This window comes from Scheffersomyces amazonensis (genome assembly GCF_036850825.1).
Source record: "Scheffersomyces amazonensis strain UFMG-HMD-26.3 chromosome Unknown RJT21scaffold_4, whole genome shotgun sequence".
In the NCBI taxonomy this organism is placed as follows: Eukaryota; Fungi; Ascomycota; class Pichiomycetes; order Serinales; family Debaryomycetaceae; genus Scheffersomyces; species Scheffersomyces amazonensis.
The window spans coordinates 1206465-1230934 of record NW_027042744.1 but is presented as its reverse complement, the minus strand read 5'-3'; the positions used below and the strand labels follow the sequence as shown (position 1 = coordinate 1230934).

The 24470-nt window shown below is 31.5% G+C and overlaps 9 protein-coding genes across 9 annotated transcripts; 3 read left to right on the top strand and 6 right to left on the bottom strand. All coding sequences in view use genetic code 12, as the record gives it.

Annotated features, from left to right (window-relative positions):
* Nucleotides 1-287: 287 nt before the first annotated feature.
* RJT21DRAFT_114878 (uncharacterized protein) lies at nucleotides 288-2402 on the top strand (the record flags this gene model as incomplete). The annotated part of the gene is made up of 1 exon (XM_064880296.1): nucleotides 288-2402. The coding sequence occupies one exon, from the start codon at nucleotides 288-290 to the stop codon at nucleotides 2400-2402; it is 2115 nt and encodes a 704-aa protein (XP_064738061.1).
* A 161-nt stretch (nucleotides 2403-2563) lies between these two features.
* Nucleotides 2564-2992, top strand: RJT21DRAFT_114877 (uncharacterized protein; the record flags this gene model as incomplete). Its single annotated transcript, XM_064880295.1, has 1 exon — nucleotides 2564-2992. The coding sequence occupies one exon, from the start codon at nucleotides 2564-2566 to the stop codon at nucleotides 2990-2992; it is 429 nt and encodes a 142-aa protein (XP_064738060.1).
* A 40-nt stretch (nucleotides 2993-3032) lies between these two features.
* PPT1 (protein serine/threonine phosphatase) lies at nucleotides 3033-4738 on the bottom strand. The gene has a single exon (XM_064884573.1). The coding sequence runs from the start codon at nucleotides 4653-4655 to the stop codon at nucleotides 3054-3056; it is 1602 nt and encodes a 533-aa protein (XP_064738059.1). The 5' UTR covers nucleotides 4656-4738; the 3' UTR covers nucleotides 3033-3053.
* A 70-nt stretch (nucleotides 4739-4808) lies between these two features.
* RJT21DRAFT_121375 (coatomer subunit alpha) lies at nucleotides 4809-8567 on the bottom strand. The gene has a single exon (XM_064882078.1). It carries the CDS (start codon nucleotides 8501-8503, stop codon nucleotides 4898-4900), a length of 3606 nt encoding a protein of 1201 aa, XP_064738058.1. The 5' UTR covers nucleotides 8504-8567; the 3' UTR covers nucleotides 4809-4897.
* Nucleotides 8568-8749: 182 nt separating this feature from the next.
* Nucleotides 8750-10566, bottom strand: UTR2 (Utr2p). The gene has a single exon (XM_064884572.1). The coding sequence runs from the start codon at nucleotides 10293-10295 to the stop codon at nucleotides 8865-8867; it is 1431 nt and encodes a 476-aa protein (XP_064738057.1). The 5' UTR covers nucleotides 10296-10566; the 3' UTR covers nucleotides 8750-8864.
* A 2622-nt stretch (nucleotides 10567-13188) lies between these two features.
* On the bottom strand, nucleotides 13189-13794 carry RJT21DRAFT_121372 (uncharacterized protein). The gene has a single exon (XM_064882077.1). The coding sequence runs from the start codon at nucleotides 13787-13789 to the stop codon at nucleotides 13559-13561; it is 231 nt and encodes a 76-aa protein (XP_064738056.1). The 5' UTR covers nucleotides 13790-13794; the 3' UTR covers nucleotides 13189-13558.
* A 663-nt stretch (nucleotides 13795-14457) lies between these two features.
* On the bottom strand, nucleotides 14458-17685 carry BRO1 (Bro1p). The gene has a single exon (XM_064882076.1). The coding sequence runs from the start codon at nucleotides 17657-17659 to the stop codon at nucleotides 14549-14551; it is 3111 nt and encodes a 1036-aa protein (XP_064738055.1). The 5' UTR covers nucleotides 17660-17685; the 3' UTR covers nucleotides 14458-14548.
* Nucleotides 17686-18219: 534 nt separating this feature from the next.
* RJT21DRAFT_121370 (uncharacterized protein) lies at nucleotides 18220-19166 on the top strand. The gene has a single exon (XM_064882075.1). It carries the CDS (start codon nucleotides 18254-18256, stop codon nucleotides 19148-19150), a length of 897 nt encoding a protein of 298 aa, XP_064738054.1. The 5' UTR covers nucleotides 18220-18253; the 3' UTR covers nucleotides 19151-19166.
* Nucleotides 19167-19671: 505 nt separating this feature from the next.
* On the bottom strand, nucleotides 19672-24441 carry RJT21DRAFT_130974 (uncharacterized protein; the record flags this gene model as incomplete). Its single annotated transcript, XM_064883030.1, has 1 exon — nucleotides 19672-24441. One exon carries the CDS (start codon nucleotides 24439-24441, stop codon nucleotides 19672-19674), a length of 4770 nt encoding a protein of 1589 aa, XP_064738053.1.
* Nucleotides 24442-24470: the final 29 nt, after the last annotated feature.

Genomic DNA, 24470 nt, shown 5'->3' with positions numbered 1-24470 from the left:
AGTTAGAAAATATTTGAAGCTAATACTCTTTAAATACCTCTTGTATCAGGATATTAAACCAGCCTGAATCATTAGTTTGATGCAGGTCCTGCACGTTACCTCATTATTCTGAAACACTATTTCTAAAACCTGTTGCAAAAACATTACGCTTATGCGTATTATTTTTCACACACACTATCCCATCTGCCTCGTAACATATTAATTCCCAAATTATTCACTTTTATTAATCGCTATTAATCATTATTAATCATTAAACATTCTACGACAAACTAACTATATAATACACAATGCATCTTAAAGATATAATTAACACAAACGATGCTGTTGCAGCTTTGACAGGACTCGAAGAATTCGAACCTATCCAGATTCACTTGAATGGAAAGAACAAGTACGCTGATCTAGTGGACAAGTTAGAAGAGTATTTAAAGAATCCAGACATTGTCGAAATGCACATGTTCTTAAAAAAGTATAAGTTTGAAAAGGAATTTCTGAAGCCTGACTTCTTAAGAATTGTCTTGAGGGCAAATAACTTCCACTTGCTCACTAAGTTTCAATTTGAGACAACAAAAGATCTAATTGATGTAATACTCAAAATCGAGAAAACACTTCTCTTTCAAACAGAAAGTTTCAAATTTTTCAATGATTATTTCAAATTTTCTATACAGATGAGTTTAAAGCATCCAATTATATCAAACTTACCCAAGGCAGAAGAAAAAGAAGAAGTTAATGCTAGGGATAATGGTCCCGATGATGATCCGGTTCTTAAATTTGATACAAAGTCTTCTGGGCAATTTAGTTCTAGAACTCCTATCAAAAGTCCTCTAGTTAGAAGTTTATCCCAGCCTACATCTGAAGAATCCAGTGTAAAACGTACAAAAAGAACATCAGGGTCACCTCTAAAGTCTGAACATAGAGATAATGCATTGAAATCTTACATTGGCTTGCTATATCCCGACTCAGAAGTAATTGACTTTCCTGTAAATGAGTTCAGTGATCTTAAACTAAAGACAATTCCTCTGGAGGGAATAAGCAGGAGGTTACAATTTGAAGTTCCATCCACTTACAATGAAATGGATGTACAAATAGCTGCACAAAAAAATATCTTTGGTATTCCATCTATTTATATTCTCAGTGATACATTGACTGGAGGGACTAGGTCTATTACCATAAATGAGAATAAATTAGAAACACGGCCGGACTTGGAGATTAAGTTAGAAAAGGGTCTCATTCCAATTGAGATCAAAAAGGATTCAATCCAGAAGAATTTAGATTATTTTTATGGCAAAACTTCTATCAGGAAAAGAATTAATTTTCTAGAGATTTATAGTCAGGGTGTCAGAGAGGCTCTCTGTTGTGGTATAAACTGCTTTTTCCTAAGTGATTATACAACGACGTTATTTGTCGAATTCGATACAGTAGGTGGATTTCAAGAAATTGAAGGCTGTACCATAACCAGGCCCTTGGTTGGAAGGATTATACATATTGAAGAAACTAAAGATTCTGAATATTCAGCTAATTTTCATCTATTCCTTCTATTGAAGAAACTTCAAAATGAATATATTCAAAGGAGTGAAATTCTAGCAAACTTACAAAATAATGGCTTGTATTTTACTACTAATTCTCGAAACATCATCGTTAAACTTTTTAACACAACCATTGAAAAATACTATAATGTGTTGTTTAACCAAAAGAAATCCCTTAGTATTCCGATTCCTAAACAGAAGGGTACTCTTCCCCGAAATATTCTTCCCCGAAATATTCTTCCCCGTAATATTCTTTCTTCTGCCAATATTCCTATTGCTACTTCTCATTATGATTCAGTTACTTCCAATAATTTAACTTCTGTAAAGAATGAGCCTATTAATGTTGTTAACGACTCGATTCCTTTTCATGATAGTTCAGCTACTTCCAATGATTTAACTTCTGCAAATTATGAGTCTACTAATGTTGTTCCCGGCTCGACTTTGGCCATGAATTCAAATTTTCCATCAACATTTAGTGCTGGCTCTCATTACTCGTATGGTCCAATGATTGATGAATTCGCATTAAGTACTGATCCAGATAGATTGTTTTCAGCAAACCCTTTTCTGAAAGTATATACAGAAGTTGCAGAAAGGTTAACAAAAGGTAAAATTTGCCAACATATGAGTATGAGATCAATTCATTCTGAATATAATATTATATCATTCATAAACGGTACAGAATTCAATACAACGGTAAGTATTGTGATAGAAATCCAACATATCCGGACTAAAGTAAGTTATATACTCAAGGTTATAGATCCGATACGATCACTGATTTTCACCACCAAGCAAAGCATACTTCGTGCTTCTTATCAAAGATGTTTAAAGCTTTTCTATAATGAAGTACAGGCACTCTTGAGGTTGAAGGAACAGGTATAACTCCAGAGCTACAACAGTACGGTTGTATTAAAGATGGAAGCATTGATACTTATATTGAAAACATTGAAAGTTATATGACAAATAGTGATCTTGCTGGACCCATTCTTCCATTATCCGGGTTTTATATGATAATGGAAAAAATAAATGGAGTTACATTAAAAATGTACTCTGGCGATGACAAGAATACCATCTATAAAAAAGCAGAAGATCAACTTAACAAAATGCATGCAAAAAATGTAATTCATAAAGACTTGCATAGCGCTAATATACTTATTGACAACAATAAGAATGTTAAATTCATTGACTTTGGTCTACTGAGTCTGCCATTAGAAAGATATGAATGGATCAAGAAACGAAAAGAGGATATTAAACATATAATTAATAGGATTAAAAGAAAATCAAGAGTTTGGCGATTAAAACCCACAGGTGATGAAATCAAGGAGCATAGAAAAATGCTAAAAGAAGAAGATCATTTACAACTAAACGACGCCTTTAAAACGAATCCTCCACCAGCTAAAAATGATATACAATCAAAATTGATGAGCAAAGACTTCAAGGACTTAAAAAAAATAATGTTCAGTGATATTTGAAAGTCATTAGATGGAAATTCATATACATTAAATAATATATATAAATATATAGTACAACTATTTAGAAACCGAATCCACCTCTAGCATATGCCATTGGTTTAAGATCAGGATGTGGAACAGCTTCGAATGTTTCATATTTAAGTGACCATGGACAATTTGGATCATCTACATTTCTGTGACCATCCCCATTATCTTTTTCATTATCGTAATCATTATTTTCAGTAATATGAATTACTGCTCCTAAATTACCACTTTGATCAACATAATTTGGAGCACTGAATACAGTAATTAATCTTCCATTATGTTCAATTTCATAACCTCCCATTCTAACTTCATGAGACCTTATCACTTTTCTAATTTTATTAGTTAAACAGAATCTTTCTGTAATATCAGGTCCAAATTGCATACCTATACCTCTCTTTGATGGTCCACGACCGTTATGAGTTTGAGGATCTGTCCATAATAATTCCATAGCAATACCTTCCTTAGGTGGTTGAGTAGCTCCTGAAATTGGGAATCTATTATATTGTTTAATGTCTTGTAAAGTGATTTTATCATCTGAGAATAATCCTCCATGCATACATAAATATGATTGATTAATTAATGTAGATAATGGTAATGCAGCAAATGATTCAGTAAATACATCAAATACTTTTTTAGAATATTTATGTTCACATTCATCAGCAAATCCATAAGTCTTGTTCATATCGATTGTTTCATGATTACCTCTATTTATATAAACAGATTTAGGGAAAATAATCTTTAATACATATAAATATAATGCCACTTCACATGACCATGAACCCCTATCAACAAAATCTCCATTAAAAAGATAAATATGATCATCTGAAACATAACCAAATTTTTCAAATAAATTCAATACATCGTAGAATTGACCATGAGTATCACCTACAATAGTAAGAGTTTTACCATTTTCCAATAAGATTTCATCTGAAGATTTTGATGGAGGAATTTTAGAATGAGGTAAAGATATTTCTACCATAGTATTTTCATTTTTAAATAATTCGTATACTTTTGCAATTATAGCAAAAACATGCTTTTTAGGTAATTTATCTCCATTTTTAAAAGCTTGAATCATATATTTTAAATAATCAATATTTAATCCATCAATTTCTACATGAACATCTGAATCTTTAGATTGTTTAGTAGCATGAATAATTAATTCAGGTCCTGTCCATGATTTTTCAGATTGCATAGAATCATAAGAAATACTATTTATTACCGTAGTTTTCTCATCTCCAGCTATAGCTCTTTCAAATGCTTGCTTTTTCAAATAACTTGTACATTGCTTATAATTTTCTAAAGTTAATTTATCATTAGGTAATTTAGCTAAAATAATTTTGAAGTTAGCTTGTGCTTCTTTATATCTTAAGATAGCCATTAATGATACACCTTTTCGATAATATGCCTTCATCAAATTTACATCCACTAATAATGCTTCATCACAATCAAGAATTGCCGATCCATAATTCTCTAATTTAATGTGAGCTTGAGCTCTATTTGAATAAAAGATAGCATTAGTAGGATCAGCTTCAATGGCTCGAGTATAACATTCTATGGCTTCTTCATATTTGTGCTTCATTAAAAACGCATTCCCCTCATCCTTAAGTCTTAAGGACTCCTGCTTATTATCGGTAGTCATACTGAACTTATCATTACTATATAAGCTATAAAGATATTTCACACATCTAAATTTTTTTTTCGAGCTTCTTTCGAAATCTTCGCTGTCGCACTTTCCTAAAGGGGAAGTTGATCATAATATATACAACTACTACTAATAATAATATAATATATACTAATAACTTATAAAATAATTATGTATTAAACAATATATGTGAGAGATAGATAAAAAGAATTGGAATAGAAATGTATATATGTAAGTTTTTAACCTCTGATCCTTAATCCTGAAGCTTGAGCACCAATTGAAGTAATTTCAGTAATTCTACAAATAGTCCCCTTTTCTTGAGGTTTATATTTAGCATTGACTAATGCTTCAGTAACATATTCATCTCCTTTATATATTGGAGTATAACTAGCAGCACAAATATCAAATTCTGCATATGGATCAAAATCAATATCAATAGCATCACTAGCAATAGTATTTGATCGAGTTTTAATTTTTTGAATTTGTTCAGCTCTAGCTCCAGTTGAAGAAATCTTTAAGAATTCTCCAGCAAAATAGGCTGAACTAGCATAATTTTTATTTTTAAATGATTGTTTGGCAGCAACTTCTAAGGCATTAAGTTTATGAGGTCCTTGAAGTTCAACTCTTGTAAAATATGCTGCTAATTCCAAATTACGTTTAACATCATTAGGTGATAATGTACGACGTTCAAGTTCTATAGATAATCCAAGAATGTATTCACGACATAATGTCAATATTTCTTTACATTTAGTTTCTTCTTCTTCATTATCTACTGTTATAACAGCAATAGTATAGATTATATTTCTGAATACTTCAATGGCTTGAACCAAATTGTTTTCTTTGAAATGTTTAAATCCCTTTTGTAATTCACCTTCTAATCCTTCAAAACCAGGAATTAAAGGTTTAAATCTATTAGGATGATCTTCATCATTATCAGATCTAATATAATCTCTCATTGGAGGTAAATCATCAAATCCTGGTAAATATAATTTAGATGCTAAATAAACTTCTTGGAATCTCTTTCTTAATGGTTCAAATTCATTGATACCTAATTGTTTATTTAATAAAGTAGCACCTTGTTCAAATGAACCAGCAGCAATAAATCCGGCAGCAGTCTTAGCATTCTTTAACCAGAATCCGATCTCTCCTTCTGCTGCACTAACTACTGGAAGATTTTCTTCAACTGGTATTTCATCATCTCCAATATCTAATTCATCCAAATCCCAAGCTCCTCCATCTACATCTTCTAATAAATCTTCATCATCAAATTCAACATTAGCTTCTGCATCAACAAAGGCGGGATTTTCTTCTTCTTCAATTGGAATATTGGCTTCAACATGTCCAGTAAGTAAAGCTGATTCAAAGAAAGTTAATGAAGATTCCTTTAATGGCCAAGATTCAATTGGATTTGATTTGACGGTTGGTAAAGTCACTGGATTACCAATTTCTGGTAATTGAATTGAACTTTCTTCAATATCAGCTTCTTGTAAAATTTGATCAGCTAATTCATTTAATCCATTAGATTTAGCCAATACATAAGCAAGTTGATAAGCACCTGATTGTATAAATACTTGAATCCTCTTTTGAACATCATTACTATATAAAGTATTTTGAATTAATGAAGAAATATCTCCACGATGTTCAGCAACAGTACTCATTTTACCTAATCTTTCTTTATCACCTTTATATAAATAAAGGAAAGATAATTTTTCAAATAAATGTAATTGTTGATAAACTAATTCAACAATTTCCAAATTACCTTGATTTAAAGCTTCTTCACCTAATTTTTCCCAAATAATATTATTATTTAATATTTTAGCTTGTTCTAAAGCTACTTGTAAATTACTACATTCTAAGGCTAATTCAAATCTTGTTTCAGGATCTTCAACAAATTGTAGTGCAACTTCTGGATAACCTTTCTTTTGTAAATAAGCAATAATATTTTGTCCAACTAAATTGGAATTTTTTATAATTCTTAATACTTCATTAAAATTCTTATTAACTAAAGATTTCTTAAATCTGTATTCTGTTGGATCAATTGTAATAACTTCAACATTACCACTTCTATTTAAACAATAAACTTGCTTTTGAGATACTTTAGTAATATATAAAGTATTTTCTAAAGTTTTAATAATTCCATTATCACCATTTAATAAAGTATATTTAATATGATTTAAAGTAGAATATAATAAAACTCCTGAATCATCAAAAGCAGCACTTTTAATTCGAATAGTTTCATGCATTGAAGTAATTAAATCCAAATCTTTTGTTGCAAGAGTTATAGTATGTTTTGATAATAATGCTAAATTTTGTCCATCATTTGACCAAGCAACATATTTAACATTATTAACTGAAATTTCTGATAATTCTTTTCTTTGTTGTACATCATAATTAATTACTGAATGACTTTTAATTAATAAAACTCTTCCAGGTCCTCCATATAATACATCATTAACAGAATTATCTAATTGAACAGTTTTTGTAATATTATTTGATAAATCTTTAACATGTAAAGTTTTAGAAGATTTAATAAATGTTGCAAATCTATTACGTGAAATAAATCCAGCAAAATTTCCTTCACCTTGTCTAACGTCAGTTGGTTCAATTGCTCCAGTAACATGCTTTGGTAAAGAAATTAAAGCATAATTAGAACTATCACCTTCACCATAAGTTACTAAAATAGAATTATCACTTTGATTATAAGATAAAGTTCTCATAAATGACCAAGTTTTACCAATTTTTTTTAAAGATAACATTGGTAATGATGCTTGATTAGTTTGAAAATCATAAGATTGAACTTGCTTTTCAGAATTAACATAAAATAATTTATTAGCAAATATTGTATGAGCTGGTCTTTCTCTTTCTAATTTAAAGACCATGACACCAGTATCATGACAAGCAGCAAATAAATTAATTGATGGATGAGAAGCAATTAACCAGAATCTATCATGTTCTCTCCTAAATTGTTTAATTGGAACTCTTTTATTTAAATCCCAAACTCTTATAGTTTTATCATCACCAACTGAAAGAATTAAATCTTGATGAGGATGAAATATAGCACATAAAACATTTGAAGTATGACCTCTACAAGTATCAACTTCCCAAGCTTTTGTATCACTCATTCTCCATAATTTAACAACTCTATCTTCACCAGCACTAACAATTAATGGTAAAGTTGGATGAAATGAAGCAAAATTAACTCCTTTATCATGACCTTCTAATACATATTTAACAATAGCATTAACATTTCCAAAAATATCTTGTTGAGGTAATTGTTGTCTTTGTAATTGATCTTCAAATGATCTAATTGAAGATGTTGGAGCTGAATGTTTCTTTCTTAAACCAGAAATATCCCAAACTCTAACAGTTTGATCTAATGAAGCTGATACAATTAAATCTTCAGTTGGATGAAATGATGCAGACATAACATAATGATTATGACCAGTTAAACAAGCAATTTCTTGTCTATTTTGCCAATTCCAAATTCTAATGGTTTGATCATCAGAACATGATATAATCCAAGGTAAATCACGATGAAATGATACGGCTCTAATATAATCTAAATGACCATTTAATGTAAAAATACATTTTCTTGTATTTAATGACCAAACTTTAATTGAATAATCATCACCACCAGAAACAAATAATGGTTGAGTTGGATGAAAATCAACACATCTTACGGGTCCAACATGATCTTCAAATCTATCAATTAATGTACCCATACGATAATCCCATAATTGAATAGTTGATGAATGTAATGATACTAAAACCCAGGGCCTCTTAGGATGAAAGGCTACTCCTTTGGCCCTCGAGGATTTAGATTCAAACTTAGTAAGCATCTTCATCTTGATACTACTACTACTATTTTCTTAACTATTGAATTAAACAATGCAATTCACTAATTCTAATTCATCAACACCTCGTTGATTTTTCATTCTGATTCGACTCGGTGGTCAATTTGTTTGGGAACTTTTTTTGGTGGGACACGTCTCTCTCTGTGCCTGAATGTTTTATTGAGTGTCTGTCGGTGTCTTTCTATTTCTCATGAAAACGACACCCTTGCCGCAGTACTTACACTTAAAAGTTCTACATTCGGTAATATACATATTTACTAGGAACCATAAATCTGTTAAATTAAATAGAAATTGAAATAAAAATTGAAATAAAAAGATGAAAGTATGAATAATGATCATATAAACTTATTTATTACATGAAAAATGAAACAAATCCGATAGCCATAGCACCAACTAAAGCTACAATACTACCAACAGCACGAATACCAGAAGCAGATGATGATCCACTACCAGAACTACCACTTGATTTTGAATCAGTTGCAGTTTCTTGAGAATTTTGTACAAATCCTCCAATTCCACCATTAGTATTATAAGTAGTAGTAGCTTGTGCCTGATTATCTCCTCCATTAGTAGTACCAGCTTCAATTGCTGGTGGACCATTAACAGTTTCTTGAGCATTATTAGTAGTATGAATAGTAGTCTTTGTAATTACTTTTGATCCACTAGTTGTAACAATAGTAGATGTAGTGTTTTTCTGATTAACTGGTTTATTATTTTGAGGATCAAATCCAGTAGCATTAGAAGCACCTAACCAAGTTTGTTTATTGGTTAAATAAACACTTCCTTGTCCACCAGCAGTTGAATTATAAAGATAGGCTTGTAAATCACTAGCATTTTTTGAACCTTGTAATGGAACATTAGGTGGTAAATCATAAGCTTCAACAGTAATGTTTTGAACGTATGCATAATAATAACCATACTGTTGAATATCTTGAGAATCCCAATTAATAGCACCACCAGCCCATTCAATAGTACCTAAACCATTAAGAGAATCACCACCAGGCCATAAAGAAAATTGAATTCTTGAAGGAGTTTGAGGGTAATTATAAACTTTAGTGGTTTCATTATAAGTATCATTTTTATTTAATGTACGAACTTTTTGACCATCAATATACCAACTAAGAGAATCAATTGTCCAATCAATTTCATAAGTATGATAATATTCAAAAGTATTAGTAGTTGAAGAATTTCTAGCATTGGTATAATTAAGAATACCTTCATAATAGAAATTGGTTTGAGGAGCTGTTAAATTATAACCAAGAAATTCAAAATCGATTTCATCTTGAATATCGGAGAAAAGAATGAATGCAGTAATAACCCCAGCATCATGAGATGTCTTTAATGTAGCACCAACTTTACCAAACCATAAGTATTTAGTTGAAGATACAACCGTACCAGTAGTTTCATTTGGCATTTGTAATAATAAAGCATTATTATGACCAGCAACCCAACCTGAATATACAAAGTCAGCTTCAGATGCATTACCTAAATAATCAGTTTGAAGTTCAACATTATTAATATCAGTAAAATCATAAGAAAAACTGTCCATTCTTGGCATAGGCATACAAGATGATAAATTAAATGAATATCTAATATCACAACCTCCTAAACAATAAGCTCCAGTACCACATTGACCATATTGAGAACAACATGGATATTCTTCAGGACATTGACTAGTTGTATTACAATAAAAGGTTTGAGGAGTATCAGCCAAAACATGTGACAATAAAGTCGAAAATATTATAGGAATCAAAGTCCATTTAAATGATTGTGAAATAAACATTTCTTAATGAATTTGTTAAAGCGAATGGCAAAAATTATATACTAAATATGAATGTAATAGGAATTTTATAATGAATTAAATAATGATAGTAATGGATAGATGATTTTAATTATCACCGAATCCGAGGAATAAAAAAATGATATACTATTTAAACGATGGTATTTATTGACTAACCGATAAAGAGAAATGGTAAAGCAATGGAATAGAAATTCTGATGGATTTCTTATATGGTAATGAGTCCAGATCAGGCTCGAAACGAGTCTGAAAATGATCGCGAAAATTTTCATCTTTTCTTTTTCGGTTCTTTTTTTAGAGTTATTTTTAAACACACGTAAAAATTATTGACTTTTTTCCCTTTTGGGAAACCAAATTGGTTTTTATTTTTAATTCCTATGTCTTAAACTAGATCTCTCAGGGCTATGGTATTGCAACCACTTTTAGTGCAAGTACTATTGATGGAGTTCTAAATTTGATAATGGTGAGGTTCGGCTCGTATGTGATCCGATAGTCAAGTAGTCAGTCTTACGAATATTGTATGGTTGTCATGTCCAATTTCTAAATGTTTGTACAGTTCCTACTTTTTCTGCTACTTTTATAAATTCTAAAAATATTGGACTTTCTCTTTTTCCATCATATTTGTTATAACACTCACGGTGCTTTACATTACCTCTCGCCATACATGTCCATTCTAATGCAATACTTTTAAGCTCTAGTCCTCTAATTCTTAAATCGTTTATCATTCTTGCCCCAGATTCTATTTATAGAAGGCCCCCTTTTTGTGAGATATGGCCGCACTCCCATGTTAATCATCCTAGCCGCAATACTTAAATAGTTGCAAAATATTTAATTATTTATTTAAATTGAAAATACCACCTATCTTAGTTTAAAGAATCTAAGATTTGCATCAAACCAATTAACCATAAAATATGAACTGTTTTAATAACTTTTTCATCATCAGTGAAGGCCATTGTAATTAGACTCAATAATAATGTTAAAATGTTAATACATTAAGACCACATATTAATGAAACTAGATTCCATTTCTTGTCAGCTACACCAAAACAAACACCAAAAGCTTTAGTTGATGATGCAATACCAGCAGCAAATAAGGAAATGCGTTCGGATTGCTCAGTCTGTTTAAGATTAACATATAAGATGGACTAAAATTGATTTTAAATCATAATCTGCCGTCGATCCTTGCTTTCGGCTAGTAATTCCTTGAGCAAAGTAGAATTTATTAAAGTTATTTTATACATTTAAATAATACCTATATATTTAAATTTATTAAGAATCAAAATTGTAGAGTACATCAATAATAAAAGAAATATAGTTCCTGTTAATAACAAAATATTTAATAATCACAATCAAGTATGAATCAAAGTAAAATTACAATACCTGCTGCAATAGCTAAACCAAACCCACTAGTTAAAGTGCCAGCACTATTAAAAATAAGGATATCTGTTGCGGCGGAACCTGGTTGAACAGAAGAAGTAGGTGTCTCACATACCGTATCACATATTGTAGTTATAAATGTACGAATTTTAATTTCACTTTCGTCTCCAGTTTCTACTGCTGCATATAAAGTGATTGTATATGGACCAGGTTCCGTATCCGGACAGTATGTTGTAGTAACAGTATGAACAATTGTGGAGAAGTCTGGACAATCGGTCACTGTTGATGGACATTCGGTAATGGTACTAGTTTCAGTGAGGAGAAAAACAGTAGTGATCCACGTAGAGAGCTCTTCTTCTTCAGCACTAATATCTTCTAATATGAGTGAAGTGTCATTACAAGATCCGGAATCTTCAAGAGAAATTGCCGTGAAAGTAGTATTTCCTCTAACCAAATAACAATAATAGAATGTGTCATCTCCTCTGAAATATAAATCGCCTTCTTCAGAGATATCAAATCCTGTCAATCCTCCCTCGGAAGCAAAGGTAATAAACGTCGAGTGCTCATTACCAGCGACAAGACCTTCTATATTGTAAAGCTTTCCATCTTGGATATAAAATGCAGAATCATCATCAGTTCCAACCACCAAATAAGTAACTTCTGGAACTGCTATACTGTCTTCACGTTTCAGAATGCCAGAAGCACTATCATTTGCGTTTTCTAAAACTTCAAGCGTTCTTAATGATAATCTGATACCATTTTCATTAACAGCGACAAGAGGAGCAGGCTCCACTCCCTCAGGAATTTCAATATCTTCAACAGGTTCGCTGGCTTCAGTAGGTTCTTCAGTAGGTTCTTCGGTAGGTTCTTCGGTAGATTCAGTAGGTTCAGTAGGTTCAGTAGGTTCAGTTGGTTCAGTAGGTTCAGTTGGTTCAGTTGGTTCAGTTGGTTCAGTTGGTTCTGTAGGATCTGTAGGTTCAGTTGGTTCTGTAGGATCTGTAGGATCTGTAGGGTCTGTAGGTTCTGTAGGATCTGTAGGTTCTGTAGGATCTGTAGGATCTGTAGGGTCTGTAGGATCTGTAGGGTCTGTAGGTTCTGTAGGGTCTGTATTATCAGGATTTGCGATTAAGTGAACACGACGACATGTATCAGTACTGACAAACTTGGTGGAAAGTAATTCTAATCCCAAGCTAGGTGACAAACATAAATAGAATTTATCTGATAAAATAGTGCCGAACTCAATATACAGCATACTATCAAATCGTTGAAATTTCACTTTTCCAGGAGTATCAACAAAAGTGAGGTAATTAGATTCCAGATCACAGTATCTACCATCGTCACCATAAAGAGCGGCATAACCTGAATCTATATTGAATGTATCTTGGGAATTTTCTTTTGGTGTTAAGTAAGTTATACCATTGACAGTGTAATATCCAAGTACCATATCCGGAACGCTTGACGATACATCTCTTGCCCATAGTCTAACATCAGTAGGAATTATACCAGTGAATTCATGATTAAAGTACAACGTAACTTCATGACACAAACTGGGATCGATGACCCTGGTAGTAAGAAAGGTTGGTTGTGATGTGCTAGGCAGTTTACATAAAAACATATCACCTGGTCTGTAGATAATATCAATATGATCTGGAGCATACTCTAACTCAAATTGTGTTTCACCGGGAGTATCAGCAAAAGTGAAGTAATTGGATTCCAGAACAACGCAGTAGTGAATATCCCGATTGTATAGAGCATGGGTAGCTGAATCTATATTGAATTGATTAAAATTAGCTGGCGACTCTATAAGGTATATACCATCAACCATAGGGTACCCACTAAGTACCGTATCAGGATATCCAGTAGCTTTTGCATTTAATTTAGCGTCAGTAGGGAGTAGACCAGTTGGATTGAAAGAAGGTTTGGGAGGAGGATTAGGGTCAGGATAAAAGAACAAATTAACCTTAAAGCATCCATCCACAGTATACATATTTCTAGTAAGTACCGTTTCATTCCAACTAGGTATATTACATAAGAAAAACTCACTTGATGGTTGTTGAACGTCATAAAAATTATTATTTTCAAAGAGCCGGAATTGTGCTCCATTAGTAGTATTAACAAAGTTGAAGTACAAGGATTGCAGAATAACACATGATAGACCTTGGCCATCGTAAAGTGCATTAGTAACTGAATCTATATTGAATAATTCATTGGTACGATCAGTTACTATTAAGTAAATTGAATCATTTAAATAGCCAAATCCAAGTTTCATTTCATTACGGTCTAGAGATCTTGCCCATAGTTGTTGATGAGAAGGGAGTAGTCCCAATGCAATAGACCATGGCAAGAAAAAATGAAATATAATGAAATATAGAAACATACTAAAAAAATTATTTATTCAGTGATATTGTTTGATAATTTATAACTTTTTATAAAATTGGGGAATTGCAGCCATATAAATAATATTCACTTTGACAGAATTTTATTATGTGAAATCGAGGTTAACGCGTAAGAGAAATTTATAATTAGATCGTACCGTGAGATTTAAAAGCTTAATACTAGTTACAGTATAAGAGTATTTGAATTAGTTCTGTTTACAAAGTCATGTTTACATTTTTAAGAAGATTCCAACTTTAAAATTAAGGAGTTGAAAACTTTATTTTTCGCAACGAGTTTTGCATCCAGTTTCCAAAACTGGAATCATTTTTTTAATATAAGCTTTGGATAACGGTGATCCAGTATTTATTTATTTACTTATTTATTTACTTATTTATTTACTTACTTACTTTTATTTATTTACTTATTTTTTTTATTTACTTATTTTTATTTATTTACTTATTTTTGTTTATTACTTAGAAACCTAAACTAATTATTGTTGTTGCTAAAAAAATTGTACATATTCGGCTGGTATGTAGAAGGCTGATCATAAATCAAATTACTATTGCTGTTGTTGTTAGCATTGGATGGAAGCACGGGTTGGCCAGGTTGATTATATTGTGATTGTGGTTGCGGTTGCGGTTGCGGTTGTGGTTGTTGTTGTTGTTGTTGTTGATGTTGTTGTTGTTGGTAAGATGATGGTACAGTTGGCGGTTGTTGAGGTACAAATCCAGTATACAGAGAACCAGAAGATGGCAAAGCTCCAGCACTTGGCGTCTTAGGTGGCAATTGTGGTGGTGGTCTAGCATAGTTGCCGGTATTGTGGTTACTCAAACCTCCGCTGTAAGGTTGTTGTTGTGGTGGTGGTTGCTGATGCTGTTGATAGTATTGAAGTCCTTGATTATATCCATCATTGACAGTTGGAGTATTATACAATTGTGGCTGTGGGAATGGTTGATGTTGGGGAGTTGTTCGATCAAAGTAGTTGGGAGTTGATGAACTTGCACTTGGAGATGGTGTACCATAGGTCTGGTTATACGAACCTTGGCCAGACAACCCACTTGGTACACGCACTGGTGGTTGTTGCAGTGGTTGTTGTGGAGGTTGGGGCGACTGATATCCATAACCTGTACTATGACCCGAATACTGGGGTCCTAAAGTTAAATTATTAAAACCCTCTGTAAGCGAAGATTGTCTAGAAGGAATCGATTGACCCGATGGAGGAGGTCGAGAAGATAATCTGTTAACTTCACTGTGTATCTGTTGTTTTAAACTTACAGCATAATTCAATAAATCATTATAAACTTTAGACCCTTTCTTTAATCCAGTAGAATATCTTTTCCAGCTTTCATTATAAAACTTAGTAATCTTAGCTGACTGATCTCTAATTAAAATATCCTGATATGATTTCAAATTTTGAATATTCTTAATTCTTGGGTTAGTTGATAAACTTTCCCAATTTTGTTTTAAATTATTAATAAATTTACGTTCCAGTTCGATTAATTTGTCTAATTCTTCATTATATGGTTGAAATTTTTTTAATTCTTCTGGGAAGATTACTGATTTAATTTCATTACTTGATTTAATTTTACTATTCAAAATTAAAATATCACTGATATCATCATTATGAATCTCTTTCTTTAAAGTTTCAATTAATTTGGATTTATTGGATTTAATAACGTTAATATCATGTAAAAGATCTTCTACTGTTTTAATATCTTTATTAATTATATCTTTAGGATCAACAAGTTGAGATTCATCCATATCTAATAAACTTAATTCAGTAGCAGTACCAGATTTATTAGAATTGGAATCTTTAGTTTTAAATAATTGTTTAAATTCATTAGAATTTGGACCCTTTTGTAAAATGGAATATAATCCAGCATTATCACTATTAATTAATGCGAATAATTGATTATCTGAATTAGTAGCATCATATAATGTTTTCTTTAAATTTAAAATTTCATCTTTAAATTTTACTAAAGCATCACTAAATTGTTGACCAAGAATACTTTCACTTTCACTTATAGCTTCATAAATTTTCTTTCTTAAATCAATAATCTTTTCTTTATTAAAGGCATCATTATTACTTTCTTGATTAATTTCTCCAGCAATTCCCAATAATGTTGCATCAATCTGGGAACCTTCATTATTCCCTTCAATGTTACTACTACTATTAATTAATTCCTTTATGGTTACCAAAGCTTTTGGTAATTTCAAATATTCAAGAACTGAAGTAGTTTCTTCATTAGATACATCAACTGCATCTAGTTCATTTCTTAAGAATTGAGATTTCTCTTCTGAATAAAAACTTGATAATTCATGAATATTGATAGGAACAACATTAGTTAAGAAGTTACCATAATTATATTCATTAACCTCTTGAAATAAAATATTTTGATTTATTGGAATAATTTTTGTACTATCCATTGGCTTTATATCTGGCAATGTTAACAAAGAAGGTATAATATCATGATATATTAAATCATTATCTTTAGTTAAATCAGCTAATTTTATAGCAATAGCATCCTTTTGATATTTATAATTATCTAAAATTTCATATGAATCACTTGATGAACTCTTGGCAATCTGTTTTAACCAATAACTATTGATTTCATTCAAGATTTCTTGTGATTTTGTGAGATAGGCCAAGGCTTCACCAAACTTTCTATTGGATTCTAAATGTAATGCATTGAAATAATATGCTAAAGATTTATAATAAATATGTTTAAAATTAATTGTAGCAGTCCAAGAAGGATCTAAACGAGCTGTTACATGTAAATTATTCTCTTCAACACTGTCTGTTGCAACAGCTTCACTATCTTCAGGATTTTCAAGAAAATTATCATCTATCTCACTTGAATCTATAACAGTATACTCATTTAATCCACTTGAATAAGTTGGTACTATACTTATCATATTATGACATTCTTCATAATGAGCAGATGCACTACGACATAATTTTGAAATTAATGAATTCTTCTTTTGTTCAAGATCACCAGTTACAACTTTAAGAACAAATACTTCTTGAGCTTGAGCTAACATTAATTTAACTAAGAATTTTACAGTTGATTGACTTAAATCAGCTGAAGGAGCATGTAAGAAATTTTCATTTAAGAATTGAAAAATTCCACTTGCTTGTTGAAAATATTGTAAGGCTTCCTTAGTTGTTTCATCATCTGATCCAACCGCTTTCTTTTGTGATTCTTGATATTTTACAGTGGCCAATCGAGATAATAAAGCACCTAAATTAAATAAAATATTAGCCTTTTCAAATGGTAAAGCCGCTTGTTTATGAACAATTGATGGCAGAAATGCATCAAACCATTCAAAATTAATCTTTTTATGTTTATTAACTGTAGCAAATGGAATACGAAGATCTAATAATTCCACTTGACTATAATATTTATAATATAATTTAATACTTGTAAGATCAGCATTTGCCCCTCTTATATCTTGTCTTAATTTATTAAAGGCATTAATATCTTCAATATAATCAGATGTAGATCCATAAACGGAAATCAAATAATTGCTCAATGGTTTAACCCAATTAACTTCGTCTGTTTTCTTGGTGGGGATATGAAGCAAGTATGTTTTCATAGTCAATAATTATGGTTATGGGTATACTATAACTAATTATCTTATATCATCTCTATTAATACGGGGCAAATGTCACCAGGTCCATATCAGGCAAGAAGGTCGTGTCCCGCGGGTGAAGCTCGGTGTACCAAACAGTAGGGTCCACAAATCTCTTATAATAATATATCATAATTGCTAATTGGTAATTACTAATTACTATTGTTCTATGAAATTAGTACTACTTAAAATAAAGATAGATATGTTATATATTACAGAAGTAACGATTATAAACGTATATTAATTTGTAGATTGTGTATTTGTCATTGTAGTAGTTCACTATCCTACTTTTCTTCTTACGTTTCTTCTATTCCTATACATCATATTAAACACTACTTAAAAACAAGATAAAAGAACTTACTACGATACATGTAACATTTCAGAATATCAATATGTTCAACTGCCACTCGTGGGTAATTAAAATGTCTGCTACTAAAAGCTCTTAAGATATAGTGCCTATGTTATTGCGGTATGGATGCGGATCATTACCTATATACAAAAACGTAAACAAACTATTTGAACTATTGAAAATCCTATAACTGAAGATCTGATACAACAATGCCAGAACAAGATGTGTATGATAGTCCTTCAAATGAGTCTGTACCGAGTAGGTCGTATCAGGGGTTGCTTCTAAACCAAACCTTTACCTTATACAAATCTACTTCACTTCCTTCCCTCAAACCATCAGACTTTAAATACATCAAGCATCAACTAAGTACATATTTATATGTCAATTATCAAAGAAGATCATCTGATATGATTCTACGACCATATTCTTCAGCACGAGAGGTTTACTTGGATTTGAAAGTTACAATCCAAGAAGATTCCAATGAGTACTACTCGACAAAGTACCTAATTTGCAAGTGTAGAAACAAAACAGTGATGGTTACACAATCATTAATATTTATAACAAAGATAAATAACAGAACTAGTACTAATGATGAAGAAAATATAAACTGTTCAACAATTGTGTTATCAAAACTGACGAGTATCCATCAATTGCTCATATCACTGTTAAACAGTATTTCAGCTGATGTACCTTTTGTCATAGAACGAATAACTTTGAAACCCGATATAATACCAACTATAATTAATGAACTAGCAAGAAATAGTTTGTCAGCGGTAGGAGATTTAAGTTTGACATATAATCAAGCGAATAAACAAATTAATGGAAATCTTAATTCAATACATATATCTATTCCGGAAGCAGATATAAGATCAATAATTGAACTGAGTCTGCAGAATGTATTGGATCCCGCTTTAGATCTTATTCAAAAATTCATCACAATGAGCACTTCCTTAAGATTGCAGAATCTTATAATATCTAGATTAGTAACTAGAAGAATTAATCTTTCGATCGATGGAAAATTCAAATTATCTAGTTATGATAACGATGCTAATAAAGATATCAATGATGTCATGATAATTCTTCTTAATGGTTTAACAAGTGTTTAGTTTAAAAATTTAGCATATTTACTTTATATTCAATATACTATTGCTACATTATAATGTAAAGCTTTTTTAATTTATTTTAGCTGCGAAAAAAGATATATAAATACACAAACTAAATACTGTAACAATTTAACAATTTAACAATTTAACAATTTAACAATAATAAACCATAAACCAGTCCAAAACATACAAAGCAGTATACCTTTGTATCAGATCTTATTTTGAACTGTGTAATAAACATTGTAAGGGGCGAGTTCGAACATAGGTTCGTTCAGATATTTATTTGCGTAGAAAGTAAATGCTTTGACCTTCCTCACTAGGTCACATTATCCAACAAGACGGTTGGACTCATGAACGAACGAGTTTAGTAGTCAAAGAAATTCATTCTTTGCCATTTAATTCTAACAATTCGTTACCTCAACTATCCACTGTATAAGCGACAGTTGAGTTTATCTATAAAATATCCAAAAATTCCTATACCCTATTTACAAGCCCATATATAATAATAAAAATATAAAAAAAATCTAGAGTTCGTCTACATCTAACATATTAAGATATCCACCCTTTTTACATAAAGCATAAAACTCAGAAGTTTCATCCTTCAACAAGTTTTTGGGTGTATCAAACTCTCTAACTTGACCCTGATCAAGTACTAATACTCTGTCACTATCAAGAATAGTTTCCAAACGATGAGCAATAGTTAAAATAGTTTTATCTTTAAATCTCGTTCTAATTGTTTCTTGGATGATCTTGTCTGTTTGAACATCCACAGCTGCAGTAGCTTCATCTAAGATTAAGATTTGAGATTTATTTAATAAAGCTCTAGCAAGTGATAGTAATTGCTTCTGACCTGCTGATAAATTAGATCCACTTTCAAAAACTGTAGCTTCTAATCCAATATTATACTGTGCCAATTCTAAAGGATCAGATACACTTGTCACAGCTGGCCCTTTCTTTTCTTCTTTATTAGTCTTCATTTGTTCAATATGCTCCTTTAAGTGTGCCATCTCTAATACATTCCAAAGTTCTTCATCGCTGTGAATATTGAAAGGATCAAGATTCTCTCTAATACTACCCTCAATAGTTTGTGCATCCTGAGGTATGATGTTCAATTTATGACGCAAATCATACAATCCAATAGAACTTGTGTCAACGCCATCAATCTCAATATAACCTCCTGAAGGTTCAATAATACGGAATATAGATATAGCAATAGTTGATTTACCAGCTCCAGTTCTACCAACTATCCCAATTTTTTCCTTGGGTTGAATCTCGATGTTCAAATCCTTTAAAACTGGATCTAAATTATCTCTATATTTAGTAGAGTAATTTTTGAAAACAATCTTTCCAGCTTCTGGCCATGATTCACGTGGCCTAGTTTCATTAATTACTAATGGAGCTTCTTGTGGAAGTTCACAGTATTCAAGGAGTCTTTCAACAGATACTGATCTAGTTTCAACTTCAGCCCAAAGCCTAATCATTGCATTAAGAGATCCAGTAATACCCAAAACATTAACCATAACAAATCCCACTAATCCTGGATCTAACTTTCTAGATGTTCCCAAAGTTGATAAAATCATTAAAGTTGTGGCGTAGATCATAACAGCAGAAATTGCTTGCAATCTCATACTTAACCATCTAGCACAACACAAACTGGCAAAAGTAGCATTATTCAATCTATCCAATTTAATCTCATTAAATGAAACAAATCTTTGTATCTGATCATAAGCTCTAATAGTTTCAATACCAGTAGAAGATTCTTGAAGATAAGCAAAAACTGGACTTCTATGAGCACTTGACAATCTTTTAAGTTCTCTACTTGCTGGAATGAAGTAAAGACGGAGTCTATTAAAGAAATAAAGAAGAACCAATAACACAAAAGTCATAAGTGGAAAATTAAACACAATGACACCTGATGCTCCAAAAGTATTTGTACCAAAATGGAATACCCCCAACCATAATTGAGTAAGAAAAGTATCTACCACATTAATATCTTCAGAGAATCTATTCAATATTCTACCAACAGGAGTTGTTTCAAAGAAAGACATTGGTGATCTTAAGACTCGCTTAGCCATAGTATCATGAAAATATTTAGAAGCTCTGATACCAGTCACAGTTCTTATTATAAGTGACGCAGCTAATGTAAAAAGTGCACCAATAAAGCCAATAAGTCCATAGGAAGTCAAATAAAATTGTGATCTAGTAGTTTCACCAACATCTAAATTGTTTTGAGACCAAGATTTTAAGGTATATTTAGCCATAATAGCTCCCAATTCATTTAAAATGATACAAATGGCCACAATCAAAAGATACCAAGGATTACTTGCTTTGAAATAAGCCCAATAAACACCAAGTTTAACTTGACCCTTTGCACCCTTTTCAATAACATGCGCTGTCTTTCTTACTGCTGATGGATCTTCATCTTGATCATAATCATGATCAAATGAGGCAATGCTTGAACGTCTAAGACTTGTGATGGACTCTACCGTGTCTAAGGGCACGTCCACTTCCGCAACATTAATTACTTCAGATGCATTTTTAGCATCTAAAATGGCAATATTATTCTCTGTTAAAGTTGAATTTACTGATGCATTTTCTTCTTCTCTAACTATGGATGATACAATTCCACTGTTCTCTTCAATTTCAGCTTCTTTCTGTCCAAATTCTTTTATTAATTCAGCTAACTCGTCTCCTCTTTTCATCACAGATTCGTAATTACCATCTTCAACAATTTTACCATTTTTTAACAAAACAATATTATCAGCTTCATGTAAGACTTTAACTGCATTAGTTGCTAAAATAACAGTTTTGGAAGATATAATACCATTTTTACCTAATACTTGATCAATAATATTTTTCCCAACATGAGCATCTACTGCTGATAACACATCATCTAATAAATAAATATCTGCTCGGGAATATACAGCTCTTGCAAGAGCAATTCTTGCCTTTTGTCCACCACTTAATGATATACCTTTCTCACCAACAATTGTTCTATCTCCATCTGGTATGATATCAAAATCAGGTAACAATTGACATGCTTCAACTGTTCTAGCATAAAAAGTTTTATCATATCTATAACCGAAAAGAATATTTTCCCTAACTGAACAATTAAGAATCCAGGGAGCTTGAGAACAATAGGCAATATTACCATTAACTTTAAGAATAGAATATTCCTTTTGAAGTATTGGCAATTCTCCTAGTAATCCTCTCAAAAGTGTCGACTTTCCTGATCCCACTTTTCCAACAATACATGTCAATTGACCTTTCTTAGCTTCAAAATTAATGTCAGATAATGCAATTTTCGATTCACTTTCAGACTCCACATTCTCTTCTACAAAAGAATTTACTTCTTTAGGATCACTCCACAAAAATGTAGTATTTTCAACAATGACCGAAGTATCACCTAATTTCAAAGATTCGTTAGTTTGTTCGACTATGTTTTCATCCAATTCAGACAAATCAATCAAGTCACGCAATCTCTTTAAAGATACTTTAGTATTGACAAAAGAATTAAAAAGTTCAGGAACCAATAAGATAGGTTTGGCTAAAATATCAAAAAGAGTTAAAGCTGGGAAACAAATAGCTGGAACCAATGCAACCTTGGAAACAATTGAATAAGTCACCAAACATGAAAATGGTACAAATATTGGAATGATAGTCCACATATACATAGCAATAGAATTTAAAAGTCCAATCTTCTTTTGAAGAACCAATTCTGAATCATTTCTTAAGCGAAATAATCTTTGTAACATAGGATTTTCCCATGAGTATAATTTTATACTCTTTATAGTTGTTAATATCTCAGAAGTTAACTTAGTCCTTGAATCTTTAACTACCATATTTTTTTTAATATACCCCATCATTGAAGCACTTACTTTACTACTTGCAGGAACTAAGATACAGGCTGCAAAAAATCCTGCGATTGAAGCAATCCCAATAATTTTGTACAAGGCAGCTAAAGTGAGTAATAATTTAATGGGAGCTGTCGCAAGTTCAACAAATCTTGGCATTTCTGATATAGTATTTACATCTACCGATAAATTATTAACTACTTCTCCCGTTGACTTTATTTTTCTTGCTTCCGGTGATAATTTTAGAGCTTTTCTAAATATCATATTAGACAATGACCCCTGAAGTTTAGCTTTAACAGCAAAATAATTAAAAAAGTAAAGATTAAGGCAAACAAATCTACCAACAGAACATAAAAATATACCTGTAGCAATAGAAAATCCAACTATAGGAGGTTCACTTTCTATTTCCAAACTTTCTTCTGAGCCTGAACTGGCACTAAAAAATTCAATAAATCGTTGGAACAAGAATGCTTGAGCAAAGCCTAATGACATTTCCAGTAAATCCATGACAAGCGATTTAGCAAAATCAAATCTGTGAACAAGGAATAAAGCATAAAACAAGGACACTTGTGATTTAGTATCTCCCAATTTTACCTTCTTCTGATACTTGTTTTTAAGATATGTTAACTTATCTTCCAATCTGAAATACGAGACATGAGTAGTCAACTCAATGGGCAAAGCTGGGATTTCATCAGTTTCCAATGTTTCAGTCTCGTATATATCCTGAATTAATTCCTCAAGCCAACTGAAACTGACAACAGAAATCATGTTTCTCACTGAAGAGACTTCCCAATGATTTAGATCATAATATTGAAGAAACTCACGACTTGGTTCAAATAATGCAGATTCTAAGTAGAAAATCACCAATGAAGCTACAAAGAGACAGATCTCAATAACATATCCTATAGAGGTTGAAGAGGTATTAGTTGCCGAAATATATACTTTGTTAACGAAGAAAATATCCTGAATCAAAATGACACCATTAAATAAGATTGATGCCATCCAATATAATAACAAGGACGCACATCCAACGACACTTCTAGTAGGCTCAATAATATGAAGTGGTAAAACAATAAAGGTGCAGATTATGAAGCTAAGTGCTAAGTTCAATGATTTCAATGACGATAATGATGGAATGAAGTTCATGAAAAGCAAAACTAGCAAAAGTAAGGAATAAGTGAAAAGGAATCCCAACTTTAAAAATTGATAAGTACCGACACTTTTCAATTTGAATGGAGATCCAAATCCATAGTTAATTGGGAATGGACCATGATGATTTTTGTAAATCAATTTGTACAACTGAAACAAAACAAAGCATCCCAATGAAAAAGTAGATATAAAATTAACCGAATAAATAAAGCATGGATTTAATGAATTACTATCGAGATCATGAAGCGGATATCTAAGTGAATCAAAAGAACAGGTCTTGTTCAGTGGCATTATGCCTAAATCTGGAGGATCCGACATAA